This window comes from Castor canadensis, chromosome 3, assembly GCF_047511655.1.
Source record: "Castor canadensis chromosome 3, mCasCan1.hap1v2, whole genome shotgun sequence".
NCBI lineage: Eukaryota > Metazoa > Chordata > Mammalia > Rodentia > Castoridae > Castor > Castor canadensis.
The window spans coordinates 66142736-66167934 of record NC_133388.1 but is presented as its reverse complement, the minus strand read 5'-3'; the positions used below and the strand labels follow the sequence as shown (position 1 = coordinate 66167934).

General features: G+C 36.0%; 1 protein-coding gene across 2 annotated transcripts in view; it reads right to left on the bottom strand.

The window, feature by feature from the left end:
- Fbxo33 (F-box protein 33) overlaps window positions 1–25199 on the bottom strand; it is a 41476-nt gene that overhangs the window by 2378 nt on the left and 13899 nt on the right. Inside the window, exons 2-4 of one of the 2 annotated variants that reach the window (XM_074068088.1) lie at window positions 3135–3245; window positions 1768–1972; window positions 1287–1677 (exon numbers count right to left, since the gene is read on the bottom strand). In XM_074068088.1, coding sequence (XP_073924189.1) covers window positions 1287–1677; window positions 1768–1972; window positions 3135–3245 — 707 coding nt within the window. Of the gene's footprint in view, window positions 1–1286; window positions 1973–3134; window positions 3246–25199 lie in introns of both variants that reach the window. The other variant, XM_020183440.2, reaches the window with a different exon arrangement.

Here is a 25199-nt window from a genome sequence, read left to right as displayed (position 1 = left end):
ATTTCACAATACAAAGTTATGAGGTGAAACTCTAAACTGAAGATAAACTGTTAACTGTCAGTAACAAATAGCCACAGGAATGTTATGTCTCAACTGCAGAATAATGGTCACTTCTGGGAAGGGATAATGGGGGATGGATAGGTATTGGAGGAACTTTACATATATCTAATATCTTAAAAATTTAAAACGCTTTTAAAAGGCTGGCTTCAGTTAACTTTTAAACAATTTGACATTTCTTTGTCCCCATTTTACTTACCATTTTCAATACTGATCTGTTTTTTGCTACTACTTCTGATGACTGGCCAAATTAGAAAGCAAAACCTGAAAGCCACACCTATTCCCATACAGGAATGTAGGCCAAAATTTTTTTAAAAAGGAGTTTCAAAATAATGAAACAGTGTGAATATTGGTTGAATTGTTCTGTAGATAACATAGATGCTTTTGATAGCTTATGAATTCTTTATAATATACAAACTAGTCAAAAAATAATGAAACGGAACTAATGCACAGAGTTTAAAATATTCTTATAGATTATTTTGTAACTGTCTTGTAAGTATCAGAAAAAAGAAGTGTTCTTTTAATTTCTTAGAATAGCAACACAATTCAAATGAAATATTTCATATATTAACATGCATGGTCCTATTAAGAAATAAATATATACCTAATCGTGGATCATTTAAAAACATATCATACATTGGGCTGGTGGAATAGCTCAAGTGGGAGAGCAACTGTGAGGCCCTGAGTTCAACCTCCAGTATTGACAAAAAAAAAAAAAAAAAAAAAAAAAAATATATATATATATATATAAAATCATACAAATGAATAGAATACCAAAAGTCTAAAGGACTAGGCTGCAAACATAAAAGAAATCATACTTTTCCTTCCTTCTGTGTTAAGCCACACCTATTCCCATATAGGAATGGGACATACTCCCATTTATACATACATTTACATTTAACATTTAACATATGTGTATTTTCTTTTCTTTCTTTCTCTCTTTTTTTTTTTTTTGGTGGTATTGGGGTTTGAATGTAGGATCTTGTGCTTGCTAGGTCAGCGCTCTACTACTTGAGCCACTCCTCCAGCCCAGCCCTATGTTTTCTTAACTAAATTAATTTCAAATGTCATTCTTGTGAAATACCACATGGTAGAAGAAAAAAATTAACAGGGAAGCTGGAATGGAACCCTTGGGATTGAGGTATGACTTTCTACTTGTGGTATATTTACTAGCATAAAATATTTTAAGTATAATGCCAATATTAAATTATAGTAGCAAAATCACATACCATGAATTGCCAAAAGACTGAGCTTTGTGCACCTCCATGCTAATAAAACCAATGGATCTTCATTTCGGTTGTCACTAAGATCTGGGAAGCCGGATGTGTCAATCACATCATTCATCAATATAAAATGGGTGAGGAACTTGTCATACTGCCTGGATATAAGATCAACAATAGCCCCTGACACACAGGTGACATAGCTGTCAAAATGAATCCTCTCTAGTGGTATACTGGGTTTCAGAATCTTTAACATGTCTTCACTTTTGACATCAAAAGCCATTATGTAGACCCGAAGGCTGGTGCTCTTTCGTGACAGGGCTTTCCAGTGCTCATCGTTTGGCATGTTGTCCAGAGACTTGTGCATCACAGAAACATTGTGAACCAGGAGAGACAGTCGCTGCAAAGGCACATGGTTGCTATCAGTTAAGACTCTTGCCATCTCAGCTGTAAAGTCACAGAAATCCAAGGCGAGAGAACGCAGACTCACAAATCGCTCTAGTTCAACTGCAGTGATCAGAGTGCTGCTACCAGGAATATTGTTGTCCAGTAAACTCAGGTGCTCCATGGTGTTAGCAACAGAGTTAGAGAGAGATGACAGTGATGTTGGGGTTACTATTTCCAGCATAAACCCACAGGACAGCCATTTCAGTTGCCTACTATTACTCAGTATTTCTTCAAACAGCTGCTGAATTCTACAAGGAAAACACATGCCACATAATCTCATCCTCACTTTAATCTTTTAACACTGACTTTTAAAAATAGGCAATAAATGTCATGCAATGCTTATATACATTTTCTTTCATCAGCTAATTTTTATTCAACCCACAACAAACACTGTTAAAATATACTTGGAACATTTAGATATATTAAGCACATAGAAGTATGTTTCTAGTGCAAGGAAAACAGCATTTTGTACTATTATGATAGAAAAGACAGACGACATACAGTTATGTTGTAGCAAAGACAAGTACAGAAATAATAGCTTTCAACAGCAATAATTATCTAGCAAGTTACTTGACCTGTCCTAAAGATTTCTGATGTGAAGTGGCCTTATTTGCAGGTTTATTACATGTGGTTTTGAACAAGCATGGTAAAAAAATAAAAAAAAACCTTCAAAACAAAAATTTTAAATTCTTGCATGCATATTACGCAATTCACTTGATGCAGAAAAACTTTCAGTCAGTCCTGTGTTATCGCCGGTTGTGTTTAAATTGTTGGGTGATCTGCTGTTTCCCTGCCATTAATTTTATGAAAATATGTCTCCCAAAAAGCACACGGTGGAGTTTTTTTCTCCATTTCCTGCACGGGAAACAGGAAATCTCTCTCTCCCCCACCCCAACCCAGCCTCTTTTATTCTCACTTTAGAGACAACCTGCTTTTAGTCTGTTGAAAGCATATTCCTCTCCTAACAAATTTTACTGCTACTTTTACTAAAAAAAAAGCAAACAGTGACCACAAAGCAAGATAAAAGTTATGGCAATTCTCCAAGCCAAAAAGGGCATATAATGTGGTTAATTTAAATGACAGAGAAAAATTTGGATTTGTTGAAAGGCAGCACGTCTTTAGTGGAAGGTGGGCAACATTAAGGGAAAAATGAGTTAAGGCTCCACAGTACAGGGCTGAACTCTATGCATCCTGAACATTTGGTGTTTTTCCTCAATGGCATTCTTCCTGGAGCTATCTACCCAAGGACATCAATGGTCTACTGTACTGATCATTGCAATGAATCATTAAGAAAGTTCTAGGACATATGTTTTTTTTAGAAAAGACTATTGTGCTGTGTCTTATGATTTTTTAGAAAAAAGCTGTAATCATTATTAATACAACCCCCTTTCCATCAACAATATAACTTACTGTTTAATTTTTTTGCCATCAGGATCCACCTTGCTGAGGTATGTATTTGACAAACTTCCTTGCTGTTGTAGAACACTTATATCTCCAAAAAGACTAAACTTTTGGAGATTCCTACAAGAAAAAATATTTAAAATGATTTTCTAAATAATACATAAAATATAACATATAAAATGCTCAAAAGTGGGGGTACTGCCCTGAAGTTATCATCTCTGTAAGAAATATTTTTGACTAAAATTAAAGAGTCTGGTGGAGTGGGCTCAAGTGGTAGAGCACCTGACCCTAGCAATGGTGATGACCCGAGTTCAAACCCCAACACAGGCAAAACACCTCCACTACAATAAAAACATCTTATGATATTGAAAAGTAGATACAGCAGTCAGGTTAGCATGAAATGACATAATTTATTTGTGGACATTATTTACTTCTTATTATTTTTGGAAGTACTAGAGGTTGAATTCAAGGCCTCACACTTGCTATGCAGGTGCTCTACCATTGGAGTCTCACTGCCAGTCTTTTTTGTTTTGGTTATTTTTCAGATAGGGTCTCGTTTTATGCCCTGGAGGGCTGGACCTTGATACTCCTACTTGTGCTTTGCCACGTAGCTGGGGAATTACTGTGCCCAACCATTGGTTGAGATGGGGTCTCCTAAACTTTTTGCCCAGGCTGGCCTCAATGTGATCCTTTAAAAAACCTAACCCTAGCCAGGCCTGAGAGACTCTTTACTGTAATCTCAGATACTTGGGAACGAAGATCAGGAGGACTGTGGTTTGAGACCTCATCTCCAAAACAACCAGAGCAAAATGGACTGTAGCTGTGGCTCAAGAAATAGAAAGCGCCTGCTTTGTAAAAAAACTGCTTTTGAGAGAAGGGTAACAGTACCAGAATCCAAAGGACACATTATTATAATATATAACTATGCTTTCTCTTAAAGTAGTTCTCCCCCTTTTTTTGGGTGGTAACTGGGGTTTGAATTCAGGGCCTTGTGCTTGCTAGGTGTATGCTCTACCACTTGAGTCATGCCTCCTGTCCAGTATTTTCCCTCTCATTCTTTCTTTTCTTTCTGGTGGTACTAGGGTTTGAATCGGCACTCTACTACTTAAGCCATCCCACCAACCCTCCTTTATTTATTCTAAGTTTGTTAGCACACCCACAAATTATAAATAAGTAAATTTTTTCCTAATCTTTTCTAAAAATAAAAATAAAAAATTAAAGACTTCTAAAAGAGTATTTCTTTTTGGTGAATGAGCTTTTAAATACAGTAGAAAAATATCACATTGAATTTCTAGTAATATTTACAGAGAAGAGTCATAATAATTTTTCTCCCTTCAATCCTACTTCCATTAACTATTACATATCTATAATAATTAACTATTATATATCTGTAACACTGATTTTAAAACACATATATAAAAGACTTTTACTTTTCCCATAAATAATCAAAGAGCCACAAGAACTTCCCTCCCACTACAAATAACTAAAAAAATTCTATAGGACATATGAAGCTGTTTCAGACATTGGACAGTTAGCAGTATAGGATTGTGATTCCTAAAAGGGTGAGAAAAATGAGGTGAATGTGATGACTGCCTCAGATTGTGGCCTGTAAAGAGATTCCAGGTCACAACATAGGGTGGGGAAATCAAAACAGCATAGATTTTAGGGAAATTTATAGGCTAGAATTTGCAAGGTAGAGTACCAGAGAAAGGAAATGCAGAGAAAGAGCACTCCACAGATTTGCAGATAATCTGGAAAGACAATGGTCAGGTCTTGAGCTGAGAAATGATCTTCATTTGTTTAGGGCAAAACTGCACAAAGCTGGAGAAGGCAGACAAAGCAGCAAGAAGAACTCATGCTCCCATTAGCCAGAGTCAAGGAATCTTGGAATGCAGGGACATTGGGTGTTCTCAGAAAGCTGTGTCTTGGTAGTTGAGATTAATCTGTCCTAAGTGTTTGATTAATTAGTCAAACGGTGAAGAAGAACGAAATGTTATCATTCGCTGGTAAATGGATGGAATTGGAGAACATCATTCTGAGTGAGGTTAGCCTGGCTCAAAAGACCAAAAATCGTATGTTCTCCCTCATATGTGGACATTAGATCAAGGGCAAACACAACAAGGGGATTGGACTATGAGCACATGATAAAAGCGAGAGCACACAAGGGAGGGGTGAGGATAGGTAAGACACCTAAAAAACTAGCTAGCATTTGTTGCCCTTAACGCAGAGAAACTAAAGCAGATACCTTAAAGCAACTGAGGCCAATAGGAAAAGGGGACCAGGAACTAGAGAAAAGGTTAGATCAAAAAGAATTAACCTAGAAGGTAACACCCACACACAGGAAATCAATGTGAGTCAATGCCCTGTATAGCTATCCTTATCTCAACCAGCAAAACCCCTTGTTCCTTCCTATTATTGCTTATACTCTCTCTACAACAAAATTAGAGATAAGGGCAAAATAGTTTCTGCTGGGTATTGAGGGGGGGAGCGGGAGGGGGTGGAGTGGGTGGTAAGGGAGGGGGTGGGGGCAGAGGGGAGAAATGAACCAAGCCTTGTATGCATATATGAATAATAAAAGAAAAATGAAAAAAAAAAAAAAAAAAAAAAAAAATTAGTCAAACGGTGTTTTGGGTCTGCCCTAACATAGCTTAAAAGCAAGGTTCAAAAGGATCAAACTGATTTCACATAAATTAGCTATGTGAAATTAACTATGTGTCAGACCAAAGTTCATACTCTTTAACAAAACCAAAAACCAAGACTCAACAATATAAAAGTAATAATGTTTGGAATGCAATAAAAAATTACCCCATATGAAGAAAAAGAAAAAAAAATGACTCACAATTAGGAGAAAAATAAAACAAAAATATATTCAGAAATGGCAAATGAAGGAATTAGTAAACAAGGAACTTACACCAGCTATTAACAATATACTGTTCATATATATATATGTGCATTTTTATGTACTATATATATTCCATGCAAGTACTTATCAATAAATGGTACACATGGATTGGAAGACATAAAACTGTTCTACTTGCCAATTGCATGGTAATTTACATGAAAAATTCTAAGGAATTTAAAAAACACTACTACAACTAATAAGTAACTTTAGTAAGGCTGCAGGATACAAAGTCAATATATTAAAAATCAACTGTATTCTGTACAGTAGCAATAAATATTAGGAAATTAAAAGTTTTAAAGTTCTAGTTATAATAGCATCAAAATGTTAAATACTTCGGAGTCACTGGAACTAAAGGAACAAAAAGTACAGGACCTGTACACTGAAAAACCACAAAACAATGTTAAGTGATGTGAAGAAAGACGTAAATAAATGGAGAAACATATTAAGTTTGTCTATTGGAAGAGTAAATGTTGTAAGCATGTTAATGCTCCACAAAATGATAACAGACTCAACATAATTTCAATCAAATGCACCCAGCTGTTTCTAAAAGAAGTAAGAAAAAGCAAATAAACCAGAATAGTCAAAACAAGTTTTGAAAAGAACAAAATTGGATTTATTTACACCATGTGATTTCAGGTTTATTATAAAGCCATAGATTGAGGAAGACATGGTGGTATTACTGGCTTAAGTGCAAACACAAAGATCAGGGGGACAGAACAGAGAATCCAGGAGATAGATCTCACGCATATATGGTCACTGCATCCATATAATGTTCAGGAAATGAGAAATGAAATGAAAACTCACATTTTTGACAAAGGTCAATTCCATGGAAAAAGGATAGTTTAAAAAAAATGGTTCTTTAGCTCACACTATATTGAAAAATTAATTTGAAATGGATCATCCACCTAAACATAATAGCTAAGACTGTAATAAAGTTAAAATAATGGGTTACTACCATTAAATTTATTTGGAAACACAAGAGGCCATGAATAGCCAAGGCAATACTCAGTCAAAAGAACAATGCAGGAGGTATCACAATACCCGACTTTATTGCAATAGCAATAAAAACAGCATGGTACTGGCACAAAAACAGACATGAAGACCAGTGGAACAGAATAGAGGACCCGGATATGAAGCCACACAACTGTAACCAACTTATCTTTGACAAAGGCGCTAAAAATATACGATGGAGAAAAAGCAGCCTCTTCAACAAAAACTGCTGGGAAAACTGGTTAGCAGTCTGCAAAACACTGAAACTAGATCCATGCTTATCACCCTATACCAATATTAACTCAAAATGGATCAAGGACCTTAATATCAGACCCCAAACTCTAAAGTTGGTACAGGAAAAAGAAGGAAATACTTTGGAACTAATAGGTATAGGCAAGGACTTTCTCAATGGAGCCCCAGCAGCACAGCAACTAAGAGACAGCATAGATAAATGGGACTTCATAAAACTAAAAAGCTTCTGCTCAACAAAAGAAATGGTCTCTAAACTGAAGAGACCATCCACAGAGTAGGAGAAAATATTTGCCAGCTGCACATCAGACAAAGGACTGATAACCAGAATATACAGGGAACTCAAAAAAACTAAACTCTCCCCAAATTAATGAACCAATAAAGAAATGGGCAAGTGAACTAAACAGAACTTTATCAAAAGAAGAAATTCAAATGGACAAAAAACACATGAAAAATTGCTCACCATCTCTAGCCATGAAGGAAATACAAATTAAAACCACACTAAGATTCCACCTCACCCCTGTTAGAATAGCCATCATTAGCAACACCACTAACAACAGGTGTTGGCGAGGATTCGGGGAAACAGGAACCCTTTTACACTGCTGGTGGGAATGCAAACTAGTACAACCACTCTGGAAAAAAACTTGGAGGCTTCTTAAAAATCTAAACATAGATCTACCATATGATCCAGCAATACCACTCTTGGGGATATACCTAAAAGAATGTGACACAGGTTACTCCAGAGGCACTTGCACACCCATGTTTACTGCAGCACTATTCACAATAGCCAAGTTATGGAAACAGCCAAGATGCCCCACTACTGACGAATGGATCAAGAAAATGTTGTATTTATACACAATTGAATTTTACTCACCCATGAAGAAGAATGAAATCTTATCATTTGCAGGTAAATGGATGGAATTGGAGAACATCATTCTGAGTGAGGTTAGCCTGGCCCAAAAGACCAAAAATCATATGTTCTCCCTCATATGCAGACATTAGATCAAGACTAAACACAACTAGGGGATTGGACTTTGATCACATGATGAAGTGAGAGCACACAAGGGAGGTATGAGGATAGGTAAGACACCCAAAAAACTAGATAGCATTTGTTGCCCTCAACACAGAGAAACTAATGCAGATATTTTAAAGCGACAGAGGCCAATAGGAGAAGGGGATCAGGAACTAGACAAAAGGTTAGTTCGAGAATTAATTTAGAAGGTAACACACATGCACAGGAAAGCAATGCAAGTCAACTCCCTGTATAGCTATCCTTATCTCAACTAGCAAAAACCCTTGGTCCTTCCTATTATTGCTTATACTCTCTCTTCAACAAAATTAGAGATAAGGGCAAAATAATTTCTGCCTGGTAGCGAGGGGGTGGAGGGGAGAGGGAAGGAAGGGGGAAGGGGGGAAGGGAGGAGAAATGACCCAAACATTTTATGCACATATGAATAAAAGAAAAAAAAATAATGGATTAGGAAATATTTTTTAGGTAGGACACAAAAAGTGTGAACCACTGAAAGAAAAAAATGGTAAGTTAATCTTCATTAAAATTAAAACCTTTTGGTGTTTGAAAGATAGTTAAAAATGAAGAGGCAATCTACACAATACCAGAAATATTTGCAGGACATACTTAATTTAAAAACTATTGAAATATACAAAATATACAAAGAATTCTTATTACTTAGTAAGACAAACCAGCTGATGAAAATATGGTAATAGATTTGTACAGATAGTACACCAAAGATGCATGAAAGGCAAACTACCCATGAAAAGATGCTCTTCATGATCATCCACCAGGGAAATGAAAATTAAGACCTCAATGAGTGTGAACTTACAAACTGGAATGTCTAAAATTAAGGAGACTAACAAGAGCAACTGTTGGCAAGGACATAAAGCAACTAGAACTCTCATGTATTGTTTCTGGGAATGCAAAATGATGCACTTTGAAAATTGTTGATTTCTTTCTTTTTTTTTGGTGGTACTGAGTATCGAACTCAGGGCCTCATGCTTGGTAGGCAAACATCAGTAATTTTTTTAGTAGTTAAATACATTTATATGATCAGTAATCTCAACTCTGGTAATTTACCCAAGAGAAATGAAAGCATGTATCTATACAATGAGCTTCATACAAAAGTTCATAGTAACTTTATTAATAATAGGAAAAAAAAAAACCCAGAAACAATCCAATTATTCACCAACTGGTGAGTATCACAGCATGGGTATACAATAGAATACTCCTCAGCAACAAGAAAAAATAGAATACTTACACATACTATGACATGGGTTTATAGCAAAAGCACAGCAGTCATACTTATTGTATGAGAAATTTCTATGACATGAGACATGAGAGAGCTTGTGGAGTGATGAGAGCATTCTCTCTTAATTATGGTTGCAGTTATACAACTGAGTTAATCCATAAACACTTTTGCTGAACTGTACTCTTAAAAATGAGTGAACTGGGTTGGGCATGTAGCTCAGTGACAGAACACTTGCCTCACATGTGCAAGAATATGTTTAATCCCTAGCACTGCCAAAAAAAATTACTCCATGAAAAAGTGTTTACTTGGGAAAAGAACAGAGAAAGCAATTTTAAATGCCATGATTTTACACTACTGAGTAGTGACCATTCTCACCCATAAATTAAAAACAAAACAAAACTTCTTTTGCCATTTTGGATCAAATGATCATCCATCTTTTTTGGGGCTGGGTGTTGAAATTTAGCAGCTGCCGCATATGACTAAGCTCTTACTACAATTCTCAAAGTTTCTAGGATTTTTAGCATCAAAACTACTAATGCAAATAACACTTTCAATTATGATTACCCACATTAATTGTTCTTGGAATGATGAATATGAGCTTCTCATTGATAGCATTATTCATTTATGTAAATTTAAACTGAGCTGTTATATTCCTTGACTACAATTTACATTAGATTTAGGATTTGGACTTTTTTTTCTTGGCACTGAGGTTTGAACTCAGGGTTTCACTCTACCACCTGAGTCATTCCGCCAGCCCCAAGAGGTAGTATTTGAAAGGGAAGGAAATAAAAGTAGTGTCAGTACTAATGACAATACACATCCTGATGGTGTCTGTTCTCTGATGAACATCTACTTACGGTTTATATTTTATTTTTATTGTTTTTTTGGCAGTGCTAAGCACCTTGAACATAACAGGTGAGTGCTTCACTACTGAACTTCACTCCCGCGCCACAATTTATCAGGAATGTCTTAGTCTCTGGTGAAATAAAAAGATTTTACTTTGGAAACTCTTTTCCAAAGTATTTTATTTATCAGAAAAAGAAAATTTAGTTCTCAATACTAAGGAGTTTTTGGAATCACAGTAAGAAAACATCTACAAAGTGCAACTCACCACTTACTTGACAGATTTTAAAATCAGCAACAAAATCTATTGCAGATTCCTATTTAGACACGAGTACTTACATTGTTATACTTTGAAAAATTTAAAATATGAGCTCCAATATAAATTCTCAGTTCTGAGGAACATTTGAAGACCACCTGCTTTTTCTCTCAGTATTTGAGCTCCTCGTGATCCCTTTCAAGGTATTGAAAGATTCTGGAACGGATGGTGTTTCTCTGGACTAATCATCTCATCAGACAGAAAACTCAACTCTGCAGCACTCTTTCCAGCAATGTCATCTCTAGAATGGTGACAGAAACAAATTGCCACAGAAACCTGAACATGAGATTCTTGATCAGACTTCATATTTTTTAGCTGTTCATAGATGAAGGACAGACCTTCCTTGTCAGTGAAAATCTCAACTACTACTGATTATGAGATGAAATGTAAATTCTTAGCTTTGGAATTTTAGGAGTTTTCTTTCCTTGCTTTAAAATGTTTCCCCAAGACCTGAGGAAGTGAGGGGTAAAGTCAGCATGGTGTTAGTGAAAGAGAGTATTAGGTGCCCAGCACAGTTCATATCAGACCCTTTTAGTTCAGCTTCTGCAATGTATTTGTCTTCAAACTTGAGTCTAGGCAGTTAAAGAAACTTCCCTATGGTTGGCTGTCTAGATCATTTTGGTTTTTGCTATGAGGTTCCTTTCTTAGTTGATGACACTCCTGAGCTTCCTGACGAAGCTGAACAGATTCTTCTTTCTTTCACCTGAGAAGTGGCTTTTTAACTGATGTTTTTGTCTTCTCTATTGGTTTTTTTCTCTCTTCTTCTTTTTGTTTCCTATTATTCTTCTTCCTTTTTTCTTTAATTCTACCTCTTTCTTTACTTTTTTTTTTGTACTCATTGTCTTCCTTTTTCCTCTTATTTTTTCCCAGTTTCTTCTTTTTTGTTTTGGGGACTTTATTGACCTCATCTTTTGGTTTCTCCTTGCTGCTCACGGGCTACCTTTCACTGCTGTCTTTTTTCCTTCTTGTTAAAGAGTAAAGATTCTTTTTCTTTCACACTAGGTGACTTTTCTACACTTAGCTATCATTACCAATCTTGAACCTGTTGTCAGCATTACATTAGCCACAGGGTTTCTCAGCACCAATGCCTCAGCCCCCTGCTCCCCCATCTTGAAGTACAGGTGGGCTGCCCTTCCTTTAGTTTGGAAATTTTTTTTTTTTTTTTTTTTGAGAATAGGAATCACAGCAAGGTCAATGTCAATGAAGTGAAATAATTTTTTTTTATCTGAGGAATGCAAGTTGTATTTTTAAAAAATTTTTATTTTTTTATTATTCATATGTGCATACAATGCTTGGGTCATTAGTTTGGAAATTCTTAAAAGAACTTTGCTACAAATGCAGTATTTCATAATAAATATAGTATTTGATAACTCTCAAAAAATTCTAGCCCAACTTTTTCTTTTTCTTTTTTTTTTTTTTGTAATTCAATAAGGACTGTTTATTGTCTTCTCAGTCTCTCAAATAAAGTAAGGCCTCTTAAATTTTGGCACTTTGTTTTACTCACTCTCAGAGAGCTGTGAAATTATAATTTAGGGGGGAGCTGGTACTGGGGTTTGAACTCACGGCCTTATGCTTGCTAGGGTGGCCCTTTACCACTTGAGCCACTCTACCAGTTCTGAATTTACAATTTTTTTTTTTCATTTTTCTTTTATTATTCATATGTGCATACAAGGCTTGGTTTATTTCTCCCCCCTGCCCCCACCCCCTCCCTTACCACCCACTCCACCCCCTCCCGCTCCCCTCCTCAATACCCAGCAGAAACTATTTTGTCCTTATCTCTAATTTTGAATTTACAATTTTTTAAAGACAACTTGCTTTTATATTTTTAGGCTGTATATGTCTGTAAAACCAACATAAATGCCCAATAAAACACTAAGCAAATGGGCAAGTATTTTCTTTGTTGGATTCCTTCACTAATAATTTGGTATGCAAATAATATTAAAAATGCAAGTCAATGCCCTATATAGCTATCCTTATCTCAACCAGCAAAAACCCTTGTTCCTTCCTATTATTGCTTCTACTCTCTCTACAACAAAATTAGAAATAAGGGCAAAATAGTTTCTGCTGGGTATTGAGTGGGGGGGAGAGGGAGGGGTGGAGTGGGTGGTAAGGGAGGGGGTGGGGGCAGGGGGGAGAAATGAACCAAGCCTTGTATGCACATATGAATAATAAAAGAAAAATGAAAAAAAAAATGCAAGTCTTAACTGTTTCCTATTTTAAAAATGAAGTGCCTTCCCAGCTTCTGAGTTTAGAAGCCCCTTGGCATGAGAAATTTTTATTTATTTATTTAATTTATTTTTTTGTGGCGCTGGGGTTTGAACTCAGGACTTCATGCTTGCCTAGGCAAGTGCTCTACCACCTGAGCCACTCCTCCAGCCCTTTTTCTGTGGTGGGTATTCTTGTGATAGGGTCTGTGAACTATTTGCCTGGGTTTGGCCTTGAACCACAATCCTGATCTCTGTCTCCTAAGTAGCTAGGATCACAGGCATGAGCCACTGGTGCCCAGTTGCATGGGAAAATATTTGTAAATGCAAGGAAGTACAGCTAAAGTAGGTGATTTGTTTTAAACTGGGAAATGAATGGAAAGTTCATGAAATTTATAAAATTTTCTATTAAGAATGCACACCAAGGGAGGCTAAGACTGGGAGAATGTTGTTCCAGGCCATCTTGGGCAAAAAGTTTGTGAGACTCCCCTACCCCCCATCTCAACAGAAAACAAAGCTGGAAATGGTAGCATGAACCTGTCATTTCACCGACAGTGGGAAGTTTAAAATAGGAGGATGGAGGTCCAGGTGGGCCTGAGCAAAAGCGAGACCCTATCACCAAAATAACCAGAGAGAGGGAAAAAAAAACCACATTTAAATCCTAGCATTAAAAAATCTTAATTATTTCTTTGACTTGAAACCAGTACAACTAATTCTCATATCTTGAACTAAGACACAAAGTTAAAAGCAATACAATTTCAAGTTTAATCTCATCTGTCATAGTTCATTTTCCTGTTGCTATAACAAAATAGCCAAAACTAGGCAATTTACAAACCTAGCTCAGAGTTCTAGAGGCTGGGAAGTGCAAGAGCATCTATGTTATGAATCATAACATAGCAGGAAGGGGGAAGAATTATGTGGCATGAAAGATCAAGCATGCTAATTCCTGCTCTCTTCCTTTCAAAAGCAACTAATGACAACAGGGGACTTACACATATGATTCATCTAATCCTAATTACCTTCCAATGGTCACAGGTCCAAATACCATTAACATATGAATTTCAGGATAAGTTTCCAACACATGAAGAGGAGAAGGTGGCAGATAAGAGACACCCAGCACTTTCATGTGTCTCCAGGAGTCTGAAACAAAACATTGGTTGCATGGCTGCAGGGAGAGGTGAGTGGCATGGAAGGCACAGGAATGTAACAGTAAGCAGTAGACCAGCAACATGTAACTCCTGAAATTGTGAACTTAGGATGTGTGAAAGAAACAATGGACACTAACACCAGGTATCAGGTGAAACTGTGGGGAAGGGGGAGAATCCCTCTTAGAGGGGCTTTAAGAAATAGAGGAAAGGAAAGCTTTGATGCGCAACACAATACTCTGCAAAAGACAGGAAATCTGCAATCCACACACCAAGCAGATGCTGGAGAACCCCTCCCCCCTGCATACTTCCTGGCTTGCTCACTGGTGCCATCCATGGTAGGGGATTAGTTTAAGAGAAGTCTTACTACCAAACTTTTCAGCTGGGGAGAGCAAAAGCTCCTGCATTTTTATATCCAAGCCCCAGAGCCCTCCATCCCCCTGGCTAAGTGAATGACTAATTGGACAATCAGTGTGGGTCCAGGAAATCGGTTGTGAGTTGGGTAGAGATTCAAGGACAAGGTCTACATGGTGGGAAGTGTGGGCTGTGCTGCAGAGGAGAGCAGCGGACACTTACAGATGAGAATTGCATTCTGACCTCAGGCAAGAGGTGAGACCAGCTGTGTGTGAACAATAGTCGGGGGCAGGAATAGAGACTAGCGTAGCCAGGACATGTGGATCACTTGGTACCTGTACCTTGTCCCATCAGCACAGCAGGCTTTTTGTGACTGCTTTCTAGAGTCTCAGTGCTTCAGAGAGACACTTGCCTATTGCCCATGCCTGTACTGGCTGAGTGCCTCTGGCTGGGCAGTACTCAGGCTAAGTTGGTGGGAGCAGCTTACTTCTGATGTACTGCTGAATCTGCATAAGGAGAACACTGGCTGGAAATCAGCCTGGCAATGATCACAGTATTTGAGCACCCTGGCAAGAAATGTAGGGTAGGGCTCAGCCTGCAAACAGCCCTTTCTGGTCTAACCTGTTTGGTTTTCAGAGAAAAAAAAATGACTCAATATTCTCATGTCCCACAAATCAAGTAACCTGTAAAATGACAAGCCTAGGAAAAAAGTGAAGCATCTCCATCCTCTATCTCCTCAAAGAAGAAATATTAACTGGTCTTTTTCTCTGTAGGTTTTATTGTGTTTTCTTTCACTATTATTTCTTACACCTTTCATGCCACATACTTTCCCTCTTTCTGATCTTGTTTCTTTTCTCCTTCCCCCATCCCTTGTTTTTATTACACAATTATTAAGTAAAGGCATTTTTAATGACCTGGTTTATCCAATAAATATCCTACTTTCATTCTTTTCTATCTTTATTGGGGGGTGTAAAATGATGCTTCCAACTACTTTTTTTTAACTGCATATAAATAGCCAGTTTATATTTGAACTGTTGTTGTTACAGTGGTCTGCTCTCTCTCCTCCAAGAGAGTTCAAGAGAAAGCTATGATCAAAGATGACCTCCATATAAAAGGTATTCATCCCAACTGATGAAACTGCAACACAGAAACATAAGAAATATGAAAAAGCAAGGCAATATGGCTCCTCCAAAAGTTCATAATTCCTTAATAATTGAACCCAACGATATTGAAGTGCTTCAAAGGTTGGATAAAATCCCAAAGTTCAGTTTAAAAATAATCAATAGTAATAAACATCTTTTGAATCCTTCATATAACATTTCCTCATTACAATAATTTCCATAGTTAATTATAAATTATATGTTTTTTTGGGTTTAAAATTTACAGGTCCTATCTATATATGTTTGAATGGTAAAACCTATGTATTTGAAAGGAAACAAAAGATACAATTCATAGAAAAGCAGAATAAATACAATTTGCTTTAAAAAAAAATCAGCAGCCTCAAAGAAGATTCAAATAAACAGATGAATGAAGCCAGGGAGTCAATTCAAGACCTGGATGAGAAATTCAGCAACTTGGATGAGAAATTCAGCAAAAAAGACAGAGTTTTGAAAAATAAAAAAACAAAAATAAATCAAAAAACCAAATGGAAATCTTGGAAGTGAAAATCTCAATAAATCAAATAAAAAATTTGATGGAAAGCATCACCAACAGACTAGACCAAACAGAAGAAAGAACACAAGACAAAGTTGAAAATAAGAATGAAGACAAGATTGAGGCACTATTACATTCACATAACAGCAAAGAAAAAAACCAAACCAATCATGGCCACAATTTCACAAACTCTGGGATATGGTCAAGACACCAGGCCTAAGAATCCTTGGGGTAGAAGAAGGAGCTGAGTTATAAACTAAAAACACAGAAATGCTACTTGATGAAATTACAAAATTTCAAAATCTAGGAAAAGATATGGACATTTGAATACAGGAGGTATTTAGAACCCCAAATAGACACGATGAGAAAAGAACCTCTTTAACTTATATTATAGTTAAAAAGCAAAGAATACAGAAGAAAGACTACTGAAACCTGCAACAGAAAAGTGCCAAGTAACATATACAAGCAAACTCATCAAAATTAACTCAGACTTCTCAGGAGAAACACTAAAAGTCAGGGAAACATGGAATGATGTGTTTCAAACCCTGAGAGTAAATAACTACCAACTAAGATTACCATATCCAGAAAAGTTATTCTTTAAAATTAATGGAGAAATAAAACTTTCAAGGTAAGCACAAATTAAAGCAATTCATTACCACTAAGTCAGTAATTTAGAAGATACTTAAATGAATGCTACACACAGATAAGGAATAAAGCCAGTGAGCGACCGGTCAGGAAGAAATAAATTTCATGAGAACACAGATGAACATACAATATTAGGGAAGAATCAAACATGTTTAACTCAGTAAACAAATAAAACTACAAGATGAATAAAGGAGAAAGTAACAAACATGTCTTATTTTTTTAAAAATAAATTACACATGAGAGGAAACGTTGGATACTTGTCTTTGTGGTACTGGCTTACTTCACTTAACATGATCTCCAGTTCCATCCTTTTTTCCTGTAAACAACATTTCATCCTTTTTTATGGCTGAATAAAACTCCATTGGTATATGGAGTTTTCTTTATTCACTCATCCACTGATAGGCAATGAGGCTAATTCCATAATTTGGCTGCTGTGAGTAATGCAGTGACTAAACATGGGCATACAGGTATCTCTATAATAAGCTGACTTTTGGTTCTTTTGGATCTGTATCCAGAAGTGGTATTGCTGGATCATATGGCAGTTCTATTTTTAAATTTTCTGAGGAACTTCCATACTGATCTTTTTATTGTACTTACACTTTTTCTTTTCTAGAATGTCATACAGTTAGAAGCATTCCATATATAGACTTTTTAGTCTTCTTTTACTTTATAGTATGAATTTACGTTTTCTTCATGTCTTTTCACGGTTTGATAGTTTACTTCTTTTTAGTGCTGGATAGTATCTCATTGTCTGGTTATAGCAGTTTATTTAAGTTCATATATGAAGGACATGTTGGTTGTTTTCATGTTTTGGCAATTATTAGTAAAGCTGGTATAAATATCCACATACAGGCTTTTGTGTGGACATATGTCTTCCACTTTCTCTGTAAATACCAAGGAGCAGTAAGATTGATGGATGGTGTAAGAGTTTGTTTATTTTGAAAGTAAATGTCTAAATGTTTTTCAAAGTGACTGTCCCATTTTGCATCCCACATTTTCACTACTATTTAGTGTTATCATTGCTCTGGTTTAAATTTTTTTCCCCCCAATTCTACTAAGTATGCAATGGCATCTTGTTTTAATGTTTATTTCCCTGAGGCTATATGATGTGGAACATCTTTTTACATGTTTCTTTGCCATGTACATATCTTCTTTGGTTATAAGATGTCTGCTCAAGATTTTATTAATGGTACAAAATAGTGGGTTTCAATGTGATATTTTCATACTTGTATACTATGTATTTCAACCATATTTACCCACCCTGGCCTAATTTTTAGTTGGGCTGTTTTGTTATTGTGGAGTTTTCAGAGTTGTTTATACTTTGGGTAACAAAAATGTATTTCTTTTTATTTGTGGGACTGGGGTTTGAACCCAGGGCTTCATGCTTACAAAGTAGGTACTTTACTGCTTGAGTCATACCTCCAGTCCATTTTGTTCTGGTTATTTTGGAGATGAAATCTGTTTGCTTGGGCTGGCCTCAAACTGAAGACTTTCAAGTAGTTAGGATTACAGGTGTGAGCCATCAGCACCTGGCAAAATGTGTTTCTTACAAAGTTTCTGTGGCTTCTCCTTTTATTCTCTTGATAGTGTCTTTTGCAGAGCACACATATGTATATATGTATTAATTTTAATGAGGTTTTAGCTTTTCTTTCTGTTTTTTTTGTGGTACTAGGGCTTGAACTCAGGGTCTTCACCTTGAGCCACTCCACCAGCCCACTATTTTGTGATAGGGTTTTTCGAGATAGGGTGTAGTGAACTATTTGCCTGGGCTGGCTTTGAACTGTGATCCTCCTGATTTCTGTTTCCTGAATAGTTAGGATTACAGGTGTCAGCCACCGGCACATGGCTTATTGTTTCTGTTTTTCATTGATTGTGCTTTCAGTTTTGCATCTAAGAAGTCACTGTCAATTTCAAGATGTTTTAAGTTTTTTCCTATGTTTTCTTGTAGCAATTTTAAAGTTTTCCACATTATATTTACACTTATTTGTTTTAATTTTTGTGAGGGTGTATAATCTGTTTCTCATTTTTTTATAGGTGGGTGCCTAGTGATTCCAATACCATTTGTTGAAAAGACTATCTTTTCCCGTTGTATTGTCTTTGTTCCTTTGTCAAAAATCAGCTGACTAAATACTTGTGGGTTTCACTAAGCCACCTGTCTTTTTTTCTTTTTGGCACTTTAACACTGTCTTGGTAACTGTAGCTTTCTAGTAGTCTTGAAGTAAGGCAGTATCAGTCCTCCAATTTTGTTCTTCTTCAATATTGTGTTGGGGATACTAGGTCTTATGCCTTTCCATATAAGTTTTAGAATCTGTTATATATACACACATGTATATGCACACAACATATACAAACATATTTAAAAAAAGACTTTCCTCTTCAATGTTTACGTTCATAATCCATTCCTACCAGTAACATTTCTTCCTTACAAAAGGTTTTCAGCAGAGTTTGGGGTGGGTATGGGGTAGGCAGGTACTTGCCAACTGAGATCTACTGCCTTACAGGGAACATAGATATGAAATGCTAAATACACAAGGGTTAAGACTGGGGAAGAATTAAAGGATATGTAAATTTTATGTCTGTTAGCTTTCATGGGAAGGATGTTTATAAAAATGAGCAACATGTTTTATGTGATAGAGTCTGCAGGAGGCTTAGATGTTCAAATTTTATAAATGCTTAAAATAAAGGTATAAAAAAGAGTAACTTTCACTTTAAATATCATATAGTACATACACATCATGATAGAAGTTTTAAAAAACTAGTCATCAAATTTTATTATTAAAAACCTGCCAAATCTTGATAAAATGTATTCATTCTTCTATAGATTTGATTCTTAACTCCACAGGAGTTTAATGAAACAAACTGTGACCTACTAAAGAAGTTATATGCACTTTTAAGGACCCATATTCATATATCAAGGACAAAATATCTCAGCTAACCAAAACATTTTTTTTTAAAAAGACACTTGTAAATCTCAAACCTAGAAGCTTACAAAGTCTTTACCAGTCAAAGCCTCCAACTAAATATAACATGGATGTCACTCACTAGTTTGGATTATTTTACACAATTTTAGCCATAAAATCAGAGTGATAAATTCACTGGTGGTGTATTTATGATTTAGTTATACGAATTTGAAAAAAAAGCATTCTGAAAACAAATGAAAAGAGTAAGTATCTACACTCTAGAAACCTAAAAGAAGTCTGAAAGAGTGCATTGCCCATGCTGATGAGTTTCTAAAATGTCCCATGAAGTGTCCTTATTTTGGTGAGTAAGCCACAATATGATCTATAATCTTTATAGCATGTATATTTAGACTCACCACAGAAACAGAATCATGAAGACTAATTCTGCTAAGTCAATTCACAAGAAACTAACATGAGAAAAAAACTGTTACACTGAATGATCAGATTAGCCCATTCCCTTTCTTTTAGAAAAGTGTAAGGCAAGACAAATTTTCTTAAAGTTGCATGATCAACATAGGATCAAGTACAAGGGAAGCTACTGGCTTGATTCAGACATTCAATGGCATTAGGTTCTGGTAGGTTATATATATGTATATATATATGTGTATATATGTATATACACACATATATATATATATATATATATAATTATAGATACTGAGTTACAGGTATGTACTGTCTCTCTGCCTTAAACAACAAAAACTTTCGAGGTATAACAGATACACAAAATACTGCACACATTTAAAATATACATCTCAATGACTTTTGTACTCATGCAAGCATCTGTAATGACTCCACAATCAGGACACTAAACAAACTCATTATCTTCCTTGGGTTCTTTTGTGTGTGTTAGTTAACAGGGACTTTATCCTGTTAATAAAGTGCCCAATATCATGTTATTAAGTATAGGAACCAAGATGTAGAGCATATCTGTAGAACTTTGTCATCTTGTAGAAAAGAAACTTTATACTATTGAGCAACTCACTTTCCTCTCCCTGTGGCACCTGATAACCACCATTCTATTCTCTGTTTCTGTGAGTTTTGCTAATTTAGGTATCTCATGTAAGTGGAATCACATAGCATTTATCCTTCTGTGACTGGCTTATTTCAACTAGCATTATGTCGTCTAGGTTCATACATATTGTCACAATGGCAAGATTTCCTTAATTTTTAAAGGTTAATATCCCATTGTTCATATATATACTGCATCTTTAGTTATTCACCTTTTGATGGGCATGTGGGTTGTTTCCACATCTTGACTATTGTCAACGTCACTGCAATGAACATAAAGGTACAGATATTTGAGTTCTTCTCTTTTCTTTTTGTAATGGTACTGGGCTTGAACTCAGGGCCTACTACTTTCTAGGCAGGCACTTTACTACTTGGGTCAGTCCACCAGCCCGATAGCCCTCTGAGACACTGATTCTAATATTCTCAGGGCCTCATGCATACTAGGTGTGCACTTTACCACTGAGCCACACCTGCAAGCTCCTGATTCTAATTCCTTTGCATACAAATAAGAAGTAGGATTGCTGGATCATATGGTAGTTCCGTTTTAAAATTTTTGAGAAACTACTATACTGTTTTCCACAGTGGCTATACCATTCTACATTCCAGTGTATAAGGGCTCTGTGATGATTAATCTTGATTGTTAACTTGACTGGATTGAGAGCAGCCTAGCTCTCACCCCTCTGTCAGTGAGAACATTTCCAGAGATAACTAGCCCACGAGAGCTCTGACCTAATCCTATGGAAGGAGGTAGAACTGTGGAAGGTGGTGCCTAGTTGGAGGACCCCAGTGGGTCACTGGGGTGTGCTTTGGAAGGGTGTATCTCGGCCCTAGTACCCTCCTCTTTGCTTTCTGGCTGCCATGAGGTAAACAGTTTTCCTCCTCCATGTCCTTACTTCACGGTGTTTCTGTGTTTCTACAGACCTAAAAGCAAAGAAGCTAGCTAACTGTGGTCTGAAACCTTCTGAAACCAAGAGCCAAAAAATAAACCCTTCATGCTTTAAAATTGTTTTTCTTAATTACTCAATCATAGCAACAAAAAGGCTGGCTAGCAGAGGCTCCAATTCACATTCTCATTAATGGTTATTATTTATTTATTTATTTAATAACAGCCATACTGATAAGTATGAGGTGATATTGTAGTTTTGATTTGCATTTCCTTAATAATTAGTGATGCTGAGAACCTTTTGGTATGGTGCTCATTTGTATGACTTTTTAGAGAAATATTAATTCAAGCTTTATTTATCATTATTTATTAGGATATATTCATTGTACAGGGGGAGGGGGATTCATTGTAACAATTCCAATTAGGCTTATATTGGTTAGATCACCCCCACTGTCTCTCCTCCTGACTCCCTCCCACCCCACTCAAAACCATTTCAAGAGGTTACTTTGTCTTATCCTGCATAAGTATATGAAGTCAATCAACTATATGCAAGTCTTTGCTTGCTGCCTGTTTTAAATTTTTTTGTTTTTTTGCTATTGAGTTGCAGGAAGTTCTTACATATTTTGGATCTTGCCATGTATCTGCTAGATGGTGTGCCCATATTTTCTCCCATTTTTGTAGCTTTTCATCTTGTTGATCTCTTCCTTTGCTGTGCAAAAGCTTAGTTCCTCTTTATCTATTTTTGGTTTTCAGTTTTGTTACCTGTGTCAGAAATAAGAAATTAGTGTTAAGGTCAATGCCAGAAGTTTTCCCTGAAAAATTTACAGTTTCAGGTCTTACTATTTAGGTTTTTAATCAATTTTGAGTTGATTTATGGATAACAGGTAAGACAGGATCCAATTTCCTTTTTTTGTGTGTGGATATTCAGTTTTTCCAATACTGTTTGTTGAAGAGACTATCCTTACTCCATTGTGTGTTCTTGGTGCTGGTGTCAAAAATTGATCATAAATGTGTAGGTTACTTCTGACCTATCCATTGATCTGTATATCTTGTATTAATTTCAGTACCACACTGTTTTAACATTGTAGGTTTGTAAATATATATTTTGAAATCAGAAGTGTGAAACCTCCAGCTTTGCTGTTTCTCAAGATTGCTTTAACTGCTTGGAGCCCTTGTGGTTCTGCATGACCTTTACAATTTTTTTCTATTTCTGTAAAAACTGATATTGGATATTGGTAGAAATTATACAGAATCTGTGGAGTCACTTTGGGTAGCATGCACCTTTTAACAATATTAATTCCTCTAATCCATGAACATGGGATGTCTCTTCATTTATTTGTGCATGCTTTAATTTCTTTCTTCAGTGTTTTAGTTTTCAGTACAATCTTTCACATATTTGGTTAAGTTTATTCCTGTTTTTGATGCTATTGTAAATGGGACTGTTTTAGCTTCCTTTTCCAATAGTTTACTGTTACTGCATAGAAATTCAACTGATTTTTGTATGTTGATTTTGCGTTCACCAACTTTGCTGAATTTATTAGTTGTAACAGCATTTTGTGGAGTCTTCAGTGTTTTTCTTTATATAACATGCCATTTACAAATATAGCCACTTTCATTTCTTCCTTTTCGATTTGGGTGTCTTTTCGTTTCTTTTCCTTGCCTAATTACTCTGGCTAGGAGCTTCTAACACTATGTTAACTACAAGTGCCATTAGTGGGCATCCATTTCTTGTTCCTGATTTTAGAGGAAAAGGTTCCAGTTTTTCACCATGAATATGATGTTTATTGTGGATCTGTCATATATAGTCTTTATGTTGAGTCACATTACTTCTATATCTAATTTTTGAGCATTTTTTAATCATTGAAGAATGTTGAATGTCAAATGCTTTTTCTGCATCTATAGTTTTTGTCTTTTCTTCTATTAACGTAGTAGGTCACATTTACTGATTTTATATAGTGAGCCATCTTTGTGTATAGTAATAAATCCCACTTAATCATGATAACTATTCCTTTAATGCATTTGGTTTGCTGGAATTTTGAAGATTTTCTCTCCAATGCTCCTTAGGATATTGACCTGTAATTTTCTTATGCTGTCCTTGTCTGGCTTAATAGCAGAGTAATGCTGGCCTCATAAAACAAGTCTGGAAGTATTCCCTCCCATTCAGTTTATTTTTACAAGCATTTGAGAAGCATTAATTCTTATTAAATATTTGGTAGAATTCGGCAATGGAGTCAGTTTTTTTTTTTTTTTTTCCTTTTCTAGTGCCGAGGATTGAAACTAGAGCCTGGTACATGCCATGCAAACACTCTACTACTGAATTATATCCTTAGCCATTTTTTTGGGAGGTGGATTTTGATTACTGATTAAATTTCTTTTCTCATATTGCACTATCATATCTTCTGTTTCCTCATGGTTCAGTTTTGATAGGGTGTATGTCTGTAGGATTTCTCTTAGCATATACTACAGCATGACTGTTCACAGCATTCCTCTTATGCTAGTGGTATCAGGTTTTCTACACTTTTTGATGTCTGCTTGAGTCTTTTTTCTTACTATACCTGAAGACTTGACAATTTTCTTTTTTTTTTTCCATTTTTCTTTTATTATTCATATGTGCATACAAGGCTTGGGTGATTTCTCCCCCCTGCCCCCACCCCCTCCCTTACCACCCACTCCACCCCCTCCCTCTCCCCCCCCTCAATACCCAGCAGAAACTATTTTGCCCTTATTTCTAATTTTGTTGTAGAGAGAGTATAAGCAATAATAGGAAGGAACAAGGGTTTTTGCTGGTTGAGATAAGGATAGCTATACAGGGCATTGACTCACATTGATTTCCTGTGCGTGGGTGTTACCTTCTAGGTTGATTCTTTTTGATCTAACCTTTTCTCTAGTACCTGTTCCCCTTTTCCTATTGGCCTCAGTTGCTTTAAGGTATCTGCTTTAGTTTCTCTGCGTTAAGGGCAACAAATGCTAGCTAGTTTTTTAGGTGTCTTACCTATCCTCACCCCTTACTTGTGTGCTCTCGCTTTTATCATGTGCTGATAGTCCAATCCCCTTGTTGTGTTTGCCCTTGATCTAATGTCCACATATGAGGGAGAACATACGATTTTTGGTTTTTTGAGCCAGGCTAACCTCACTCAGAATGATGTTCTCCAATTCCATCCATTTACCAGCGAATGATAACATTTCGTTCTTCTTCATGGCTGCATAAAATTCCATTGTGTATAGATACCACATTTTCTTAATCCATTCGTCAGTGCTGGGGCATGACAATTTTCTTTTTAAGCAGAATCTCTTAGCTTTGTTCATATTTTCTACTGTTTTTTTCCTACTATTTCATTTTTGCTCTAACTTATTATTTCCTTCTTTCTGCTAAGGCTCAGTTTGTACTTTTTCTAATTCCTTGGGTTTTAAAGTTAAGTTCTTGAAGATTTTCCTTTCTTAATTTAAGTGTTTGTTGCTATAAATCTTCCCATTAGTATTCCTTTTGATGCACACTCTAAGTTGTGTTATGTTGTGTTTACATTTACTTGTCTGATTTACTTGTTTGATTTTCTTTGGATTTCTTACTTGACCCATTGTTTGTTTAGAAATATATTGTCAAGTTTTCAATTTTTCTCCTGTTACTGATTTCTGGTTTCATGTCACTGTGGTAAGA